At 23.7% G+C, this 19,304-nt stretch overlaps 2 protein-coding genes and 1 long non-coding RNA gene across 7 annotated transcripts; 2 read left to right on the top strand and 1 right to left on the bottom strand.

The window, feature by feature from the left end:
* Positions 1-4,785: 4,785 nt before the first annotated feature.
* LOC126900274 (transcriptional activator protein Pur-beta) lies at positions 4,786-13,070 on the top strand. Of its 4 annotated transcripts, none has more exons than XM_050675873.1 (8): positions 4,786-5,045; positions 5,586-5,621; positions 6,767-6,885; positions 9,314-9,416; positions 9,896-10,014; positions 10,093-10,320; positions 10,398-10,506; positions 12,637-12,698. In XM_050675873.1, exons 1-8 carry the CDS (start codon positions 5,003-5,005, stop codon positions 12,681-12,683), a joined length of 804 nt encoding a protein of 267 aa, XP_050531830.1. In that variant the 5' UTR covers positions 4,786-5,002; the 3' UTR covers positions 12,684-12,698. The 4 variants fall into 4 exon arrangements, with proteins under 4 accessions (XP_050531830.1, XP_050531833.1, XP_050531831.1 ...); XM_050675876.1 differs by lacking the exon at positions 12,637-12,698 and adding an exon at positions 12,931-13,070 and having other exon boundaries at positions 4,787-5,045; XM_050675875.1 differs by lacking the exon at positions 4,786-5,045 and adding an exon at positions 5,185-5,462 and having other exon boundaries at positions 12,637-12,696.
* On the bottom strand, positions 12,031-14,734 carry LOC126900276 (uncharacterized). The gene is made up of 3 exons (XR_007702826.1): positions 14,365-14,734; positions 12,612-14,300; positions 12,031-12,143 (listed from the first exon to the last, which is right to left on the bottom strand). It is a non-coding gene; the product is annotated as an uncharacterized LOC126900276 (long non-coding RNA).
* A 132-nt stretch (positions 14,735-14,866) lies between these two features.
* LOC126900273 (uncharacterized) lies at positions 14,867-18,047 on the top strand. 2 transcript variants are annotated; one of them, XM_050675871.1, is made up of 4 exons: positions 14,867-15,096; positions 15,808-15,905; positions 16,327-17,290; positions 17,913-18,047. In XM_050675871.1, exons 1-3 carry the CDS (start codon positions 15,021-15,023, stop codon positions 17,287-17,289), a joined length of 1,137 nt encoding a protein of 378 aa, XP_050531828.1. In that variant the 5' UTR covers positions 14,867-15,020; the 3' UTR covers position 17,290; positions 17,913-18,047. The 2 variants fall into 2 exon arrangements, with proteins under 2 accessions (XP_050531828.1, XP_050531829.1); XM_050675872.1 differs by lacking the exon at positions 17,913-18,047 and adding an exon at positions 17,728-17,892.
* The last annotated feature ends 1,257 nt before the right edge of the window (positions 18,048-19,304 follow it).

The following is a 19,304-nucleotide window of genomic DNA, read 5'->3' on the forward strand; positions in this document are numbered from 1 at the left end:
AAAAAAAAAAAAATAAAAAAACACATCATAGTAAAATTAATACCTTCTCAGCTTCGCATCGAAGCAAAAAATATCATATTGATAAATATATCATTGATTCAATAGTAATGATATATTTATCAAATTGAACAATGAATTTATTATATAGATCGAGGTTTTTTACTGGGTGTATGTTCATCATGAAGACAAATCTGAGGGTAATGTCTTCGACTTGAAACAATTTGTGATGTTTTGATGTATCATTGAAAGGAATCGGTTGAGTGAGAAATGAAAAAGAAGCGTTAACAGACACAAAAAAACACATCATAGTAAAATTAATGCATTCCTATCTTCGCATTGACGTTAAAATCAACCTCACTAACGATTCAATGATCCTTGCAAAGCATCTATATAACTAAAGGTGACGAAGTATCGTTAATTCATAGAAAAAACAAATAAACATTTTGTTGCATAAAAAAAAAATTAAAGTTGTTTAACAATCTATTATATAAATTTTTTTATTGAATCAAATTAAACTAAAAATATTGGAATGTTAGTTTATGTGTTTACCCCACCTTTTCCCCTTAAATTTTTTTTTATCATATACAGGACGATTGATTTATTTTTGACCATTAAATTTATTTAAAATAATAATAGTTTTGAGCATTTTTTTTACTTATTTAAGTAGTATTTATCTCTTGATTTATAAGTGGTTGAATACTTTTTAGGTCAATATCTTATTTATTATAAGATAATCACCTTTTTTTAAGTGGTACCTTACATATTTAATTAACTTATAAAATAGAAAATAATCTAATTAAAAAATTTACTTATCGATAACAACTTTTGGACTAGTACTTTAAAATTTATTAGAATTTTAATATCTAGGAGGACGGAAGAATGCGACTGAAATACGTGTAAGTATAAAAATAGTCATAATCAATCAATAATATCCTAGAGTAATAAATTGAATTCTACAAAAAAATTGTAAACAACGTCATTGTGTTTTTTTATTTCAATGGATAAGTTTTTATTTCGAACATACATTTAATATGATATTAACATATAATAGTATCTTAAAAGCATTAGTTCTTAAATTGCTAGAACAGATTTTTTATTGTTTTTGAAATACACTGATATTCACTTATAATTCAATGCATTTTATGAATTCTAAAATGGGCTTGTTTAGAATTACTACACATTGAAGCAAAAAAAATAGAAAAGAGTTAATTATTACAAACGACGAGAACAATAGTTCTTTACTTACGGAACACTATCTGATTAACTAAATATCATTAATTAGAAATAAAATTATTTCAAAAATTAGTAAAAAAAAATGTGATGTTTCTTTACAAATATTTGTTAATATTTAAAAAACGTCCATGTATTGTTCAATATTGATAACATTATTATCTAATGTATAAAATACATTCAGATGTAACTTTTTCAATATCGATCCAAATTAAAAAATAATCATTACCGCTTGAGCTGTAATGATTAGCTTTTGATTTAAGGTAATTCAATTTTTCTTAAAATAAAATAAGAAGAGTTATTTTTAATTAACAACAAAATATTATTCCAAACGTACATCCATCCACTTTTGCTATTCTATAACAAGTTTTTTCTAATTTTATTAAAATTCTAAGTCTAATTATTTATTATAAGAATTATCTATAATTAGAAATATAATAAGTTATCATATATTGCTTCTTAATTTCATATGTTCAATAATTGAAAATTATGTGAAACTTTCGAGTTTCAGAAAAGTTGTTATTATTTATATTTACTTCGTAGAATTCAGTATTCATGGTTTAAACCAATTTATTTGAATTAAAACAAAAGTATACTTACTTATTATAGTATTGAAAATATTCAGGCTATTTAAGCTATTTTTTCCTTATTGGCCTTTTCATAAGTACTTTATTACTAACTCATCAGAAAATAATGTATCTAAATAATAAATGTAAATATTTACATTTATCATTTTTTATAATTTTTATTGGACATAATGGTCATTCTTTATGATTTGCTGATAATTCAGTCCTTGAAAAAATTGTTTTTTTTTTTCACAATTTTTAGTCTGTAGATTACTATTATTCGTTTTTGCTTTTAATCCATACATTAGGTATATGGTCAGGCGTCTCTTCTTCATTTTGTATACATTATTATTATTATATATTAACTAGGCTTTGTCTAGCTGGGGCTCCGCCCTAAACCCGATGCCCTGTGAATCTCACTTATATACAATGCATAAGGCCATTCGGGCTGTCTTTACAGATAAGCCAATGATTCCGGTAGGAGAACCCGCGGGCACAATAACACAATACTGTTGTGCAGGAAAAGTATTACTCTAGAAGTTTAACAAAAATATAGTAGACATTTGATTAATATTATGAGTAAAATTCAAAAATAGTAAACAAAAAAAGTTATTAATGAAAATAATAATTAACGAACTTTTCTATCATACATAACTTATTTTTTTATACGTACTATACAAAGATTTTTATTAGCTACATGAAATAATAAAAAAATTACCTAATAATATGATTCTAAAATATTTAGTTGTACCCCTAAAGTATCTTTAAATAACGTGTTATTTGTACACATGTAAAATTGCATAAAATTTAAACAAAATTGATATAACATTCAAAACATTAACCATATATATAGAACACTACTACTACTACTAAAACTATGCGCGTGGACTTGGAAAAAAAAATCTCACATCAGTAAAAAATTAACAAATTTTCAGGGTACCTGTGGAGTATTTCTGGTAAAAATTTCAAATTTTAAATCAAAAAATGATATATCAATGAGCGTTTTTGATAAAAATTTTAAACGTTAGCGTTTAAAATTTTTTCTCGCATTCACAAATAATTTTCCTAGAATAACGTCGTCGAGCTCTTTCATTAAAAAAAAAAATTTGAAAATCGTACGTCGTTAAGTAATTTTTCCAGCATTGGCTAATTTTTCAATGTTTTATTATGTAATAAGATGTTTACATGTTCTAGAATATGTATAACAGATGCATATTATAAGATAAAATAAATAATATTTAAAAATAATAAAATACTAAAACTCATATTTAATTAATGCACATCATAATGAGTTAATAATGACAGTTTTATAATATATTAAAATTATTGTAATAATAAAGTATGTGAAAATAATATTCAAATATTTAAATAAAAATGTATTTAAAATACTATTTGAATACTTTTTATACAAAAGTATTTGAGTAATACTCAATTACTTTACAAAAGTATTTCAAATACTAAGANTTGAATACTTTTCATACAAAAGTATTTGAGTAATACTCAATTACTTTACAAAAGTATTTCAAATACTAAGAATACAATTAAAAAATAATAATAATGTTTTTATTTTAACTAAGAGCAAAAGGTTCCACCTAAATAATTACCAAGAGGGTAATTTGAGTCAAATATTGAGTACTCTTAAATTAAGAGAACTCATTTATTATTTTCGATATTTTTTGTTAGAGGTAAATAAAATTAATTATTGGAGACTAATCAGTGAAAAAAATAAATATTAGTACACGTGTAAAAACCTGTAAGTATGTCTTATTGACAATAGAGTAAATCATTTGAACCTGCAATAGACTATTGTAGGTTCAACTGATGTATTAAAAATAGATGTATACATAATAGCATTTAGATAAGCACAATAATTATGTTATACTATAATGAACATATAAAATAACAGAGAATTATTCTCAATTTTGATTTTGACTGAGTTTAATTTGCTTGCTGTGTTACGGTTAGCAAATAAAAAAAAAAAAGTATATTAATAGTACTGAATATTAAACAGTATTAAATACTAAATAATTGTATTTAAAATACTACTCAGATACTTTTTATTAAATGTATTTAAAAATACTATTCAATATCAATGAAAGTATTTAAATACTTTTATTCAAATACATTTACTCAAATGCTTTACGCCTTTGATTTTCACCAATCTTCATAACGTCCAGCCAAAAACTCGCATTAGTTTTTTTTTTAGTTATCATAAGTCTATTATATCTTTCGGTGTCAATAAAATAAGAAAATTAATAATAATAATAAATTAAATTAATTTTAATTGAAAATAAAACTTTTAGGTGTATTTTTTATGTTTATACTGATGTAAACTTAATATTCTATCAGTTAAATAACTGATAGAATTTTTACTTCATCCGCAAATATTTGTAACACACTTTTTTTTTTAACTTACAGTAGGTGACATAAACTTTAATTTTACATAGTTTTAAAGGACGTAGTATTATTTCAGGAAAATATTCAAAAGTCGAAAGAGTGATATTATTTTGCAAAAGTTACTATTTTGAATGCCCTCCAATAAAAAAAAAATTAATTATAAGCAATTTTGGCCAAAAATATTAAATTAACTTTTTTTAAAATATATTTAAAAAAAATCAACGTAGCAAGTTATATTTATTATATATTTTTTATTTTAACTGTTAATTTATTGAGATTATTCCTATGTAACATGATTTGTTTCCATTAATTTGCTAATCTTTGGAAAGGTCTTAGGAACATTGTGTTAGGTTATAATACTTAGTCTTAAAAAATCGATTTATAGCTTTAGCATTCATCTTTTAGTATTATTATATAATTCTATACACAACACATATATGTAATTTAATTAAAATATTGTGAAGATTTAATTTTGAGATATGATTTAAATATAATCCAGTAGATAGAAGCATACGTGCAGATTTTTCATAAAATAGGTGCATGTCACGCTAATGTTAGCTCCTCCTACTAAACAGCTGATTGTCCGTACAAGGAATTTTCCGATGCAAAAAGAGAAAAGAGTGAGAAACATAGAGGGACTGAGACAGAATATAAGTGAATGAGTGAGAGAGAAAGAGTGCATGGAATATTGGAAAAGAGAGTGAAGAAGCAAAAAAGGTAAAGCTAGAGCGGCAAGAGAAAAAAAATCGTTCAGCCGTCGGCGGGGGACAAGAGAGGCGGTGGATCGAGCGATTGTGTGTTGTCGGATAATGTCGGACCGAGAAAGCGGCGATGAACAGCCTCAAAGCCAGAGTAAGTGTAAAAAGACAAAATTTTATCTTAGAGATTAAACAGAATTATCTAATTGAAAACTCGGTAGGACATATTAGATTACTTTGCGCGCCTTCATAGAATGGCGCTTCTGTGTGGGAGATAACAAATTTGCAAATTCAAGATGGCTGACCCAAAGCAGGGGCCGCCGACCCCGATCAGCCGGCCGATCACTTTTTTGAGTTAACGCTGAATTCCCCATTTTTTTTGATCGTATAATAATTTTAGCTTAATATGAATTATCTTCTAATTAATACGTTAATATTTTTGTAGTCATTCAATTATCTATTTTATCCTGTGTATAATTTACAAAATAACTAAATATTTATCATATTGTAAACTCGGTATAGATTTCTTAAAACGTCATGTCAAAAGACGAACGAGCTAGTCGTAGAAGAGGTAGTTTTTCAACATTTTATTATAACTGTTGTAATTAAGCACGTTTATAATTTTTTTTTTTTTGTTAAATTACATTAAGTAAATAATAAATTGACACAACTTAAAAAGCTATTTTTTTTTTAGGACAAGCTTCAAATGGAGCTGCAGGTTCAGATTCTGGTAAGTAATTAATTCTTACTAAACATTTATTCTAAGAGATTAACAAACTAAGTTTTGTAACTCTGTAAAAGTATTTTTTTGAAATTAAAACTTTTATTGTATTAGAAGAATAACTAGTAAATTTTCTTATATTCTTATTCAACATTTCTGTAAAATAATGCTTGCGCTGCAAATTATTTTTATAAGATTTTGTTTTATTTAATATCCTACTTAAGTTGTTATAATTTGTTTCAAATTTGTACCAATAATACAGGATACATTGTTATAAGTTTTTATACTTGTTTTGGTATTCATTAAAACAAGTATAATGCTTTATTTAATTGGGTACATCCAACACTAGCAGTTAAATATTCATAGATAAGCATAATAATAGTTCTAATTTAATTTTATCTAACGCATAAATGAAAATTGATAATTTTCTATGAAAAACTAATATATTAAAATTAAAAATTATTAAGATAATTTTTAACATATGGCCTACAATCTAAATATAATAGATTTTCTTAAAGAACCAAAACTGTTGCATTGCATGATTGTGATACCAATTATTTAAAGTTTTTGTGGTTACATGTCTTGCTTTTTTTAAAAATATATTCACAAAAAGTTTTAGGGGTTTTCAAGAGTAGCATTAATATGTTTTTATAGAGTCTTAAAATTTGAGGTGATAGTATTCAATCAAATTATGCATAATATAATTGTATATCTTAGATTATTGATTGAATTAATTAAGACTATGTTGATTAGAAATATTTAGATTGTTTTATAATTATTCTGTAACTTAAATTATGAAATAAAAATTAGTTAAAACATTAAGTTAATTTAATTTAGTTCGGTAACCCTTTTAGGTTAATTTTTTTAAATTACTACTTTCTAAATTAACATAACATTTTAATGAGTTAAAATTTGCTAACTTGCTTACTTATATATTGATACCCATATATTTATATATAAGTGATATGTTCAATTTTTGGATGTAAGTACTATTCAATTGATGACATTACCGACCTGCTATTACTAATAACTCAAAATTGAGAAAAAAATAGATATGTGTTCTAAGGTATCAATATTTAATTATTTTCTTTCAAATATTATTATTATTATTATTTCTAATTGTTCACAATAAAATTTTAATTCATTACTTGTAGGCCAACAACAACAAGGTAATGAACTGGAATTGGCTACAAAAATGCTTCAAATACAGTCCAAACGATTTTATTTGGATGTCAAGCAAAATAGAAGAGGAAAATTCATTAAAGTTGCTGAAGTAAGTTTTTTTTGTTAACCTAAAAAACTACATTTTATTTTTATAAATTCATCAATATTCTAAGTGAAATCTATTGATTTTTTAAACTGTCTAGGGGATAAATTTATAAGAAAAAATTTGATGTTATGTATTTTACGTTTTTATATATGAAACTATTATTTTTTTGTTAGTAATAGATTAGTTGGGAATGCATTATGCTGTAGTGCATAGGTATCAAGGTTGGATTTCATACCACAAACTTTTGATCCAATAACCATTTAGCTATCCTTTTTTTATCAATTTTTATATTCTAAGACTATTAAAAGCATATTATTTTTAATAATAAAAAATAATTTTTTTAAAAATTTTTCTACATAGAATGGAAGAGTATGGGTGGCTACAGGTTGTATTAGTGTATATTTATAATGTATATCCATCAACTTAAGTTATTATTATCCTATCTAAGTTTTTTATAAGAAAATCTCTAAAAAATACTATTTTTGAATGTAGTTTAAAAAAGCAAAATTTTTTTTAAAAAAACTTAAAGTATAGTGATTATTGGATCATAATTATATCTGTTACACTCTGTATATTCAGGTTGCTCATTTATCATCAACTATTTAATTAGTCAAAAATAAAAATAATATTGAGAATTTTGTTTTCTTTTAGATACATATTTTTTAATATTTAATAACAATGATATATTTTTTACGTTCATCCCTCATACCTTACCTTAATTAAGAAACATATTTTTATGCATTTATAAATTTTGTTAAGTTATTCTGAACACATCATCAGCCAATACAATTTTTTTTAATTAGTTTAAAAACAATAATGTGTTTTATGTGTTTTATATGCTTATATAAATATATCACAAATTTTGACAATCATAAAATATAGAAACTAAAATTTCAATATTGTATTATTACACAATTAATTGAGTTATTTTTGATAAATAAATTACTCTGTATTAATGTGTCAAAAAAATTTTTTATTGAGTATCATTATTGCACTTATAAAGATTGACATTCAAATATGAACTAAGTTAATATTACTCACGAGTTTTATTATTTCCCTTATAACAAAACATAAAGTAGTTTTTAAATAAAAATATTAACTTTACAGAAAATTATTTTTTAGCTTCGATGCGAAACTGAGAAGGTATTAATTTTACCATGATGTGTTTATTTATTTATTTTTTGTGTCTGTACAAAAATTTAACTTTTTCAATTTAATTTTTGAAAATGTTCCAGAAATACTCCGAACTTCAAACATATATTAATATAAAGCTAATGTTATGTACTATAAGTTCAAATATAAAATTTGTCCCAACGTATTATCTTTTATGTTCAAATGGTTGCCGTAGTTTAAAAAAATGCTATTTTTGTGTTAAAATTCTTGGTATTGTATTTTAATTTATTTTAAAATACCTTAAAAAGGGGTACACTAATTTTCATGAATATTATATAAATCTAATTAACATTGAATATAATGTTAAACTTATTTCAATTTTATTTTGAATTTTTGAAAATTTGTATAAAAAGTAGGACTTTTTCAACTTAACTTTTGAAAATGTTTCGGAAATACTCTGAGCTTCAAATATATGTCAAATTAAAGCTTACATTATGTACTCTGAGTTAAAAAAAAAAATTAGTTCTGATACCTTTTATATATTTAATAAAAATGTTTTTAACTCAACGAGTAAATATTTCTATAATATGGTTTCTTAAAAGTTTCAACATTTTCCAAAGAAACAAATATTTTTTTTAGATTGATAAAATAAATAAACAAGGTAAATATTTAAAAATTAAAAATGTCAAATTTTTGATTGTGTAATTAGCAATTAAATAATTTTTTAGAACTGTTGTTTAAATAGGAAAGTTAATACTCTTATGTGACCTTTAAGGGTTGACCAAAAAGATTCAATTTGGATGCAAATCTTTTTTTTTATTGTGCATTATTGGTTTATTAGATAACAAAAAAGAAATTTTGGTCAGTCTAATATACTGGATATGACAAGTCCAATAACTTATGATCCTTTTCTGCATAACATGACTATCATTTGACACCGTAAAATATACATGTAAAAATTTATTTTAAAGTATTAATAAGAGATTTTGGTACCAAATTTTTTATTAAAATATATTTGACAATTTTTTTATGTATAATAAAAAAAAATTATTTATATAATAAAAATTAATTTATATTAAAAATTAAACATTTATCAAAAAGTAAAATAAAATAAATTACTAGATCAAAAGTTATTGTTTTTTGTCATATCTTTGTGACTTGTCCTGTATAAATAAAATTAATAATTAATGTAATATACCATTTGATATTAATAATAGCAAATAATTTTTTTTAAATCTTAATTTTAATTTGTATATTCTGTATTTTCCAATAGCTTTAAAAAAAAAGGAAAAAATAAATAAATCACTTCACTTTTTAGATTGGGGCTGATGGTAGAAGAAGTCAAATATTTTTGGCTTTGTCAACAGCAGCTGATTTTAGAGATCATCTTGGAACTTTCAGCGAGTATTATTCACAACTAGGTATTTTAATGAATTTGATTTAAAAAAAAAATTTTGTCTTAATTTTAAAATATCTGTTATATTTGTTATTTTTTGAAATCTTGCAAAACTAAATTAAATTTTTGTATAGTACTTAATTAAAAAAAAGAGTCAGTATTAACAATTTGGTAATGTATTAGAACTAGATGAAAACTATCTCCAATTATTTAAATCTATTTAACCTTCCAGAGGGTGTGTGCTATTATAAATCGCACTTTTTAAAATAATAATTATTTTTATAAAAAAATTTTTGTTTTTTATATAAGTTTTAAAATAATCAAAATATCAAAAATATTATTGATGTAATTGTATATTTTTGATCCAAAACGAATTTTTTTTTATTTTTTCTCAATTAAAACTAAGTAGCAAATTTTTAATATGCACATGTTTAAGAGTAGGTATCTTCAAAGTATTTTTGTTAAATTTTTATGTAATCTAAGTTACATAGTATTTTTTATCAGGCCCACCAAACCCTGATACAGTTCCAGAAGATGGCAAGTTAAAATCTGAAATGATGATCAAAGATAATCGCCGATACTATTTAGATCTTAAAGAAAATGCTCGTGGAAGATTCCTCCGTGTATGTCTATCAATTAATTATTATTACTATAAAATTAATTTTGAAATTAATATACTAATTTATCAATTATTTAAATAGGTATCTCAAACTATTACTCGTGGTGGACCACGTTCACAAGTTGCTATTCCAGCACAAGGAATGATTGAATTTCGTGACAATTTGACAGATTTATTAGACGAGTTTGGAACAGATGATGGTGGGTTTAAAGGAGACTTGCCTGATGGGCGTCATATGAGGGTTGATAATAAAAATTTCTATTTTGATGTCGGCCAAAATAATCGTGGAATTTATATGCGTATATCGGAGGTAACTATTATAGTTAGTTTTGGTTTTTCTTAAGTAAAATTTTTTTTTAATGATACTAAAATATCATTTATGTATAGGTAAAAGGAAATTTCAGAACTGCAATTACAGTACCTGAAAAATCTTGGTCTCGGTTCCGTGATTACTTTAATGACTATTGCGATAAGATGGTTGAGTGCAACGAGAAAAGTAATGTAGCAGCCACATTGACTACTGAAAGTCCACAATAAATCTCTATAGAAACAATTGATTAAGAAAGTTATACAATTAATTTGTTCTCACTTATACACTAAAACACATATACATAAAAAAAGAAAATAATTGATAATCGAAAATTGTTTTCATAATTCAAGCTGGTCTAAAGAACTGTATAATATAACAAGGTGGTGGGGATGATTTTCATCCAAGAATGTGAATTTACTGTGGTTATGAATAATGTTCTATTTTGCACATGAGTTACCGTTGATTGTGCAACACAAAAGTATTTTATGCTTGTTTTAAATAACAGTCTAAATTTCTTTATTAGTGCAATATTTGTTGAAAATTTGTCTAGACTTTTAAATTCTAGTGACTTCTACTACCAGATGGATGTTTTTGTTTTATATTTTATTGCAATTGTTATTAAATTTACAATTAAATGTTATTCTGCAAGTTGACAATTGTTATATTACGTTATTCTAGCTATAATGAATCATTCCAAAATTCAGTTGTTATTAATTTTTAAATAATATATTATATTCAATCACACACACACACATACAAATACATGTGTGTAACTTAAAAAAATATTTTATCAGTAAAAAATTTTAATTAAAAACCTGATAGCATACCTCTCTAATGTATTTTTCTTTGCTTTTAAAATTTTGTAGTGTTTTAATTATAGTTTTTTAAGTACAAAAGTATAAATACAATAGTATTATAAAAATACATTTAAAATAAAATTGTAAATTGTTAAGATAATGTATCTGACTCATTAGAGTCTTGTATAGATATATGTATTATTTAAATTTTGGGATAAAAAAACTTTATTGAAGTGAATGTTAAGAAGTTGGTATATATCTTTAAATTGATTTGCTTCATTTTTTTTTTAATAGAAAAAAAAATTTATTATATAATTTGTCTAAATGTTTAACATTTTTTGTTAACCCTATAATTTTTATGTGTACTTAAAAATATTTATTTTTGAATAAGAAATTCTATTGGTTTGTTATAGTCTGTGTCGGGTGTGTATAAGGAGAGGATACTTTCCTCGCTGGTCTGTGATTTTGAGAATAGAACAATTAGAAATTACATATATTTTTCTGCTAAAATTAATGGACTTACCAATTTTTCTTTTGTGTTGGGCGAGTATGAAAATTTCATGTTATGCTCAAGGCTAATATCCATTTATTTCTGTCAATTGAAGAGATTTGAGTAAATGAAAAGTTATAGGATTCAAAGACACTGCCATTCTAAATTTTCCCAAATTATGTTATTTTATTTAGCAGATACCTTGTTGAAACCTTGTATTAATTTATGAAAGTGCTAGCAAATTTAAAGTTTATTTTATGTTAAACATAAATAATATAAAATTATTAGATAAAATGAAAAATATTAAAAAAATTTTCCAATTAAGAAAAAATATATATTATATATTGTAATTCACTTACAATAGTACCTACCTTTGTTATAATTATATATTATTATATTGTATTCTTTGTTGATTGTTTTAGATTTTTTTTTTTTACTTGATTATAAAATATTTATTTTCCGTTTGTACTTGTTTTGTACAAAACTTGTTACCAGATTATTATGATTTTGTATAAAACAAGTGTCATTATCTGTAACTGGAGCAAATAAAACTGTAATAATTATAACTTAAAAACAAAATCTTTTGTTGTTCAATTTTATTATTTTAATCTGTGTATAGCTGTGCTCTTTTTGTCAGTTTATGTATTATCATTAAGATTGTTTTAATTTTATAAAATCTTACTAATGATATTTATGTCATGCATAGCTGACGAATTTGATTTTAAGTCCATGTTAAAGTAAAGTAAATTAATAATGTCTTCAAATATTGAAAGAATGAGAAATTTCAGGAATAATATATTCTAAAAATCAAAGCACGATAATTAAGTGAATGATCTATGTTACCAGTAGCGTATTTGTCGGGATTGTGTTTCCTGCGAAATTTATGGGTTATATAAATTTTATGACTCCTATATAACTAGGTATTAACTACTTTTTGCTATAGGCAAGAAAAACAGTAGAAAACAAAATAACATACAATAATTATGAAAAAATAAATAAATCACCTGTTGGTTTTTGTTGTTTTTTTAGATAATTTCATAGAAACTTTTGTTTTCAATACTTTTCGTATCGTGTAATAATTTACAATAGGTATCTAAAAGTTAAATATTTGTAAACAAAGTATTCTATGCATCAGATATTAATTGTAGATTTTTTTTTTAATTTATTCTGTAGGTGTATTAATATCTACAAAATAAATAACATTTGTGACCATCGACGACAATTTAAAGGGAACTAGATATATTTAAACTTCTCAAAGTTTGCTATGGCCCCAAAAAAATGTGTACAGTTATATAAAAATACACAATTTTTTTTCATTTTTAGGGAGACTATGGAAAATGTTAAGGAGTTAAAAGATCTTGTCAGTGACACCGGAACCGATTGGCAGGATGGGCAGTTTTGTCCCCAGTCAACATACAGGAGGGCAAAAGTATCATTTCCCCCCCCCCTCAATTGAATTTGACATAAATATTGATATATATATATATTGTTAAAGATCTGAGTTGTTTTGACATTTTTTATAATTTGATTAAAAAATAATTCCTACATTAAATTTAAAATTTCGTGATTATTCTACAGTTTGTGTTTATTGTTATTATATTAGAAATGTAGCCTAGCACATTTTATTTCCCAAAATAAAATTACAATCAAGTTTTTGTGAATAGTTAAATTTGTTTTTTATTTAGTACTAAAGAGTGCCGTTTACAAATACAATTGATTAGCAACATGGTTTCCGCCCCGGTCGCTCTAATACCACTTGTAACACTATGTAAACTTCCTTAAAGAAAAATATATTCAATGTTAGGATAATTTCAATTTATTATCCTCATTATTTTACTCATTTATTACAAAACCGTTTATTAAAGGAAATAATCACTGCTCACTTTCAGCGGCTGCACCGCCGTAACCACTTAACAATATTATATAGGGGTCAATGTGACCGTACATTATTATTTTGTTATCAACTATCATTACTTCTTATACCTTTGATTCCTTTAGGCTGTCAACTCAACGTTATTAACACTGACTTCTTTAAGGCTTTTAAAAAGTTAATTACTCTCTCTGAATATATATATATATATTATTATGTCCACTTCGATAAAAACTAAAACTAGGCTTTATTCTGGCCATTGATTTTTGCCCCAATAAGCAAATTTGCTGTAGAGCATTTAAGTTGTTTGGATTCATTATCCGACTTCCATTTATTATCTCAAATTATTGTTCATTGGTACATCCCATACTTGAATATAACAATACTCTTTGGAACCCAATCTCATATTACCTCTTGGACCAGGGCTATTAATATTTTTTAAGGCCAATTTCTAAGAAAAATGACTATAAACTTTTTATTTGATCATCACATTGATTTTTAAAAAAAAAATTTTAGAGTATGTTTAACAAAGTCAAAAAAAAAAAATTAAATATCCTCATAAAATGATTTCTGAATGTGCTCTTGGTGAATACCTCAGTAAACAAATGTCAACCTTTTACACAATACATTTTAATACTTTCTCTTTTTGAGTTATTCTAATTTTAATAATTAAATTTTTGTTACATTGATTCTAATGTACAATTTTTTCTTGTAAAACATATATTTTGCGTAACTGTGTACTTTTATCGGAATTTTATATAGACAGCCTAAAGAATCCTCTTCGATATTTAAGCTTCACATATTTTCCATAATTTATTCCTTGCTTTAAAGGCGTAAGTATATATTATTAATGTAGAGGATTTGTGATTTTAGCAATTACCACTTACCATTATTTTATTTGTTTATCAATTTTATTTTTGAAATTCTTACCAAACATCAATAAAAATCTTGTAATAAAAACTCCCAAAAAAAAATGAAAAGAAATACACAAATTAAAATGTATGATTAGAATAATCAAACTTAAGACATCCAACGATGATCATCTATGGTATTTCTTTATATTTTAGAATATTGCGGACTTAACTAACTTAATAGAATTGTGATCATCATAAAATATTAATCATTTTCTTATTGAGTATTGGTAAGATTATGAGTGCCAAAGACTTTTTAAAGTTAAAAAGTATATTGGTACTTGTAATGAGTATTTAACATTAGTACAGAATAAAATATATTCTATGATGTTACCAACTGCTATCACTTTTTATATTAAGAATTGGAATATTGTAAATCTGTTTTATCAGCTGTACTAAATCAACATAGTTGTCGGTTACTTTTTAATTTTGTAACTGTAATGATAATATTCTGTAGATATCTTCATTTTTTAAATATAATTATTTAATCGCGTGACAATTTCTGGTTAAGAAACAATAAAAATATTATCTAATCTATCATCTCTAAATTTATCCTGCATATTTATAACTTAGTATAGACTACAGTAGCATTTCATTACTTATTAATCGGTAGCACAAAAATATAATTAAAAATGAATAAGGAAAGACGAGTTGGACGTCGTAGTGTTGTGCATAATTTAGTTAAATTAACTCCTGAAAATGAAAATGGTAAGCTTTTAACAATAAAAAGACTTTTATATGTGTAATGAAATAGATATTTAAAAATTAGTTATTATATTTAATTTTCTCTGATACTTGCTTATAGTTGAGATTGTTATTTTGATACTTTTTTTTAAATGATTTATTGAAATTAATGAAGCATTTATCAAACATTATACACACCTGTCACTTCTAAAAGCAACAGGGTTTTTTAAAAAGGTAAAAATTTATTTTCAAAACTGCATTTATTATTAGTCTCTTTAGAGGTAATCATTAATCTAAATATATACTAGATCGATACATTAAATTAAAATTTTAAAAAATAAGTATATTTTATTAATTTTTAAAACTACAAAGTTTCAATGAAAACATTTTTCAAATAACCTACAGTTAGTAGAAAATGTTGAGAAATTGATTATTTAACTATTATAATAGCTTAATAATATAACATTAAAATCATAAAACAGGTTGTCATTTTCATTCAATTTAACACTTCTTCATTAATCTAACACTTAAGTAATTAGCATAGTAGCAATTTTAAAAAGAGAGTGATTCAATTTTTTAATAAGTGTAAAGGTTTTATAAACCACAAATTGTATTTAAAAAATTATATCTACTTTTAAATTCTTAAATGCCTTTTAAAACTAAAATGCTAAAGTAGAAATGATATAATACAATTGTAGTTAATAAAATTAACTTGAATTTTATATTTCTGTTTAGAAGATAAAAGAGGAGCCAAAAAAGCATTGTTTGAAAAAAATGTAGATGATGATGCAACTTTTGTCATGAGTAGAAGACCACTTAACCCTTTGCATGAAGTAAAAATTTAAAAACATTACTTTAACTACTAAATTAATTATATCTTATGGAATAAAAAAGATTTATTATTCCAATTTTGATAGTTTCATCCAGTATTAGACAAAATTAAATTTTTTATAGGTAAAATGGATTATATAGGTATTCAATAAGTAAAGAAACTGTTTTTTATTGTTTTCATTCTTTGTAACAATCGACCTGTTTCTTTACGGAATACCTTGTCAAGTAGATAACCTAATTAATGTAATGTAGTGTTAATTTAAGTTTGTGTTTGTTAGTTCTTAGATGAAAACTATAATAATGACAAAATGTTTTTTTTCAAATTGATTAAAATACTATTTTATATCAAATATAATTCTTTAAAATTTAATAATTTTTATTGTAGGTTTTATTTATATTACAACATTTTATGTTTTTTTTTAGATTAATAATTTTCTTTCTTCTACCAAATCAAAAAGTCATGAAAATATTCATACTGAAGATATATATGGTACACCAGCGTCATCCAATGATAACTATATTAATATGTATGGGCATTTTAATAAAATTCCTTTGTCACCTCCAAATAGAACTGGTTTCTTTGAAGCTTCAATGACAAAAAACCTTAAAAATGGTGAACTTAAAAATCCCATTCTTCAATCTAAAGAATTATTTAGTACTTTAATTGATTCACCTTGTACTAAATATGAAAAGGTACAATTTAATAATGCTTTATCATCTGCATCAAAATACTTGTTAAATCGTCATTTGGAGTCAATTGAAAAAAATGTTGATAAGTTTGACTCAACATCACCGGATATTGTTTTGCCAAAATCTTCTCAAAATCTGAATAGTTTTAAATCTGAAGAATTTAAAACACCATACCAAGTAGATTTAACAATTACACCTGAAAAAAATGTGTTTCAACCAGAAAATAAATCATTATCAAGTGACATTGGACTTTTGATTGAAAATATTGAGAAATCAAAAGCAAATCAGCTAAAAAATATACGAGAGAGCAAAATACAATGTTGTAATATGCTCAAAAATCGTTTTAGAGAGATTGAATTAGAAATAGAAAAACATTTTGGAACAATTGAAAGTGATATTAATGAAGATTATGAAAAATTAATAAATATTATTAATGAAAAAAAAATTGAAAATGAATCAACTGTACAAAATTCAGTGACTACAGTAAAGGAAACTGATACTAAAAAAAAAAATTATTCAAGAATGACTGGTGCTTTTGGCATACTTAATAATTTAAATACGGAATGTAGTTTTTTAAAAACTCCAAAAACTAAAGGAAAAACCAGAGAAGAAATGCTAAGTAAGGGAACATTGACGCCAAGTACGATGTCATTTGTATTACAAGAACAATTATTGAGTTTAGACAACAGCTTGTAAGGTATATGAATCTAAGTAATTATATTAAAGCTTAAGTTTATTAGTAAAATAGATGCTACTTGTTTAATATAAAGTTAGTTTTTACTTAAATATTTATTTATTTGATGTTAGAATACTTAAATTATGTATAATTCCATAGTTGTGTAACCAAAAACTTTTTATGGAGGAATTAAAGTACAAAAAAAATACAGATAGTATCATAAAATTGCTTAACTAATTAAATAATTAACCGGATAATATCACAAGAATAGATTTCCCCATCTTGTTCACTACTGATATTTTATGTATTTGATGTAAAAAATAAGCTTTTAACATTCTCCAAGAAGTAGCCTAACCTATAAAATAAAATATAATATACTTATTTCAATTCCATTAAGAAAATTATGTATTTTTTACAATAATTTAAATATCCTAAAAAACTACCATTATTTTTTCCAGGTATAATAAAGAAAAAATATAAAATTCCTCAATTGTTATAACTATAACTCTATAGCCCATATGGATTTCTTTTTAGTAACTACCGTAACATTGTTTGTATAGTATTGACCATAGTAAAATTAAAATATATAACATTAATAGAGTAAACAACATTTTGAATTTACAAGTTCTTTGTATTTTTACAGACTGTTTTGTGTTCACTTTTACTATTCCATTCAATAAAGTGAAATAAGAAGTAAAATGTTTTATATACTTGTATTAAGATATTAATTTTATTATAATGATTATAAAATTAAATTGTTATTTACTATTTTACAAAACTTATAAAGATAATTAAATATTATATTATACTACATGTGTGAATATTTATTAAATTTAATTTATTTTTACTACTTTAAATTTAATAAATATTATTATAAGTATGAATTATAAGGCAATTTAAATATTTCAAATGAATGTTAATGTACAGTTAATTTTTAAAGAATTATTCTTACCTTAAATAATCAAACATATTTAATAGAAAATTTTTTTAGAAATGTATTACTGTTCTATCTAAAAGAAAATTATTTACATTGATTTAAATCAGACTTAAAATTTTTAAATTGTATTAAAATGAAAGCCACCAAATTTTTAATCAAATAAAATATAGCTATTTTATAATTATATTGTATAGTGGGATAATTAGAATACGAGCAAAAAAAATATATTTTTTTTTAATTTTAAGAAATCCATACTTGGAACATGGATACGTAATTAAACATTTTTAAAATAAGACTATTTATTAAATAGATTACACTAAAAACTAATTCTATGTGGTCTATAGAAAATACAATATTCTTTATATTTTTAAAGCCTGATTTGACCTGACTTCAATATATATTTATATATTAGGGTGTCCCTTATTTTGAAAATTTTGGAAATTCTTTGGGCTCACCCCCCAAATTCGTGTGTATACATATAAAAAGTGGCTACAAAAAATTTCAGGCCGATCAGATAAGTTTAACCCGTACCGACTTGGGGTTGAAATTCGGCCAAATGGGATACTTTTTTAGTTTTTAGCAATTAACTCGTAAATTAGCGCTCTCACAAAAAAAAAAATGTTGAAATTAAATTGTAGACCTAATTGTTTTGTATAAATTAAGTCCTTATAGTTTTTCTTTTAAATCCATTAGTTTTCTAGAAAAATGACAAAATACATAATATTTCGTAAAATTGCCGAAATTTGCATATTTACGAATATTTCATCATATATGATGAACCATATGTGATACGACCTAATGTTTCATACAAAAATTGTTTAAAATTAAATTTTACGAAATAAAAGTAATAAGTACAAATTTCATTGAACCGATCGTTTTATTGCTAAAGCTGAAATAACTCGATCATATTACGATTTTTACTAAATATAAGAATTTTATTGCTTAATTTAAATATATTTCATTTATATTGTATATTCAATTATAAATTGATGAATTTGTTTGACTTAAACGCATAATTATACTTAATTCTCAATATTATTGTACAAATAAAAAAAAAATTACTACATAAAATACAAAATGTTAAATTCATAATAATTC

The sequence above is a fragment of the Daktulosphaira vitifoliae genome, unplaced genomic scaffold (assembly GCF_025091365.1).
Source record: "Daktulosphaira vitifoliae isolate Bord-2020 unplaced genomic scaffold, ASM2509136v1 Scaffold_3, whole genome shotgun sequence".
NCBI classification, from domain to species: domain Eukaryota; kingdom Metazoa; phylum Arthropoda; class Insecta; order Hemiptera; family Phylloxeridae; genus Daktulosphaira; species Daktulosphaira vitifoliae.

Coding starts and splice junctions, on each gene's coding strand:
- LOC126900274 (XM_050675873.1), top strand. CDS start 5,003: ATGTCGGACCGAGAAAGCGGCGATGAACAGCCTCAAAGCCAGA. Junction 5,622..6,766: donor AGCTGCAGGTTCAGATTCTG/GTAAGTAATTAA, acceptor CATTACTTGTAG/GCCAACAACAACAAGGTAAT. Junction 9,417..9,895: donor CGAGTATTATTCACAACTAG/GTATTTTAATGA, acceptor ATTTTTTATCAG/GCCCACCAAACCCTGATACA.
- LOC126900273 (XM_050675871.1), top strand. CDS start 15,021: ATGAATAAGGAAAGACGAGTTGGACGTCGTAGTGTTGTGCATAATTTA. Junction 15,097..15,807: donor AACTCCTGAAAATGAAAATG/GTAAGCTTTTAA, acceptor ATTTCTGTTTAG/AAGATAAAAGAGGAGCCAAA. Junction 15,906..16,326: donor CACTTAACCCTTTGCATGAA/GTAAAAATTTAA, acceptor GTTTTTTTTTAG/ATTAATAATTTTCTTTCTTC.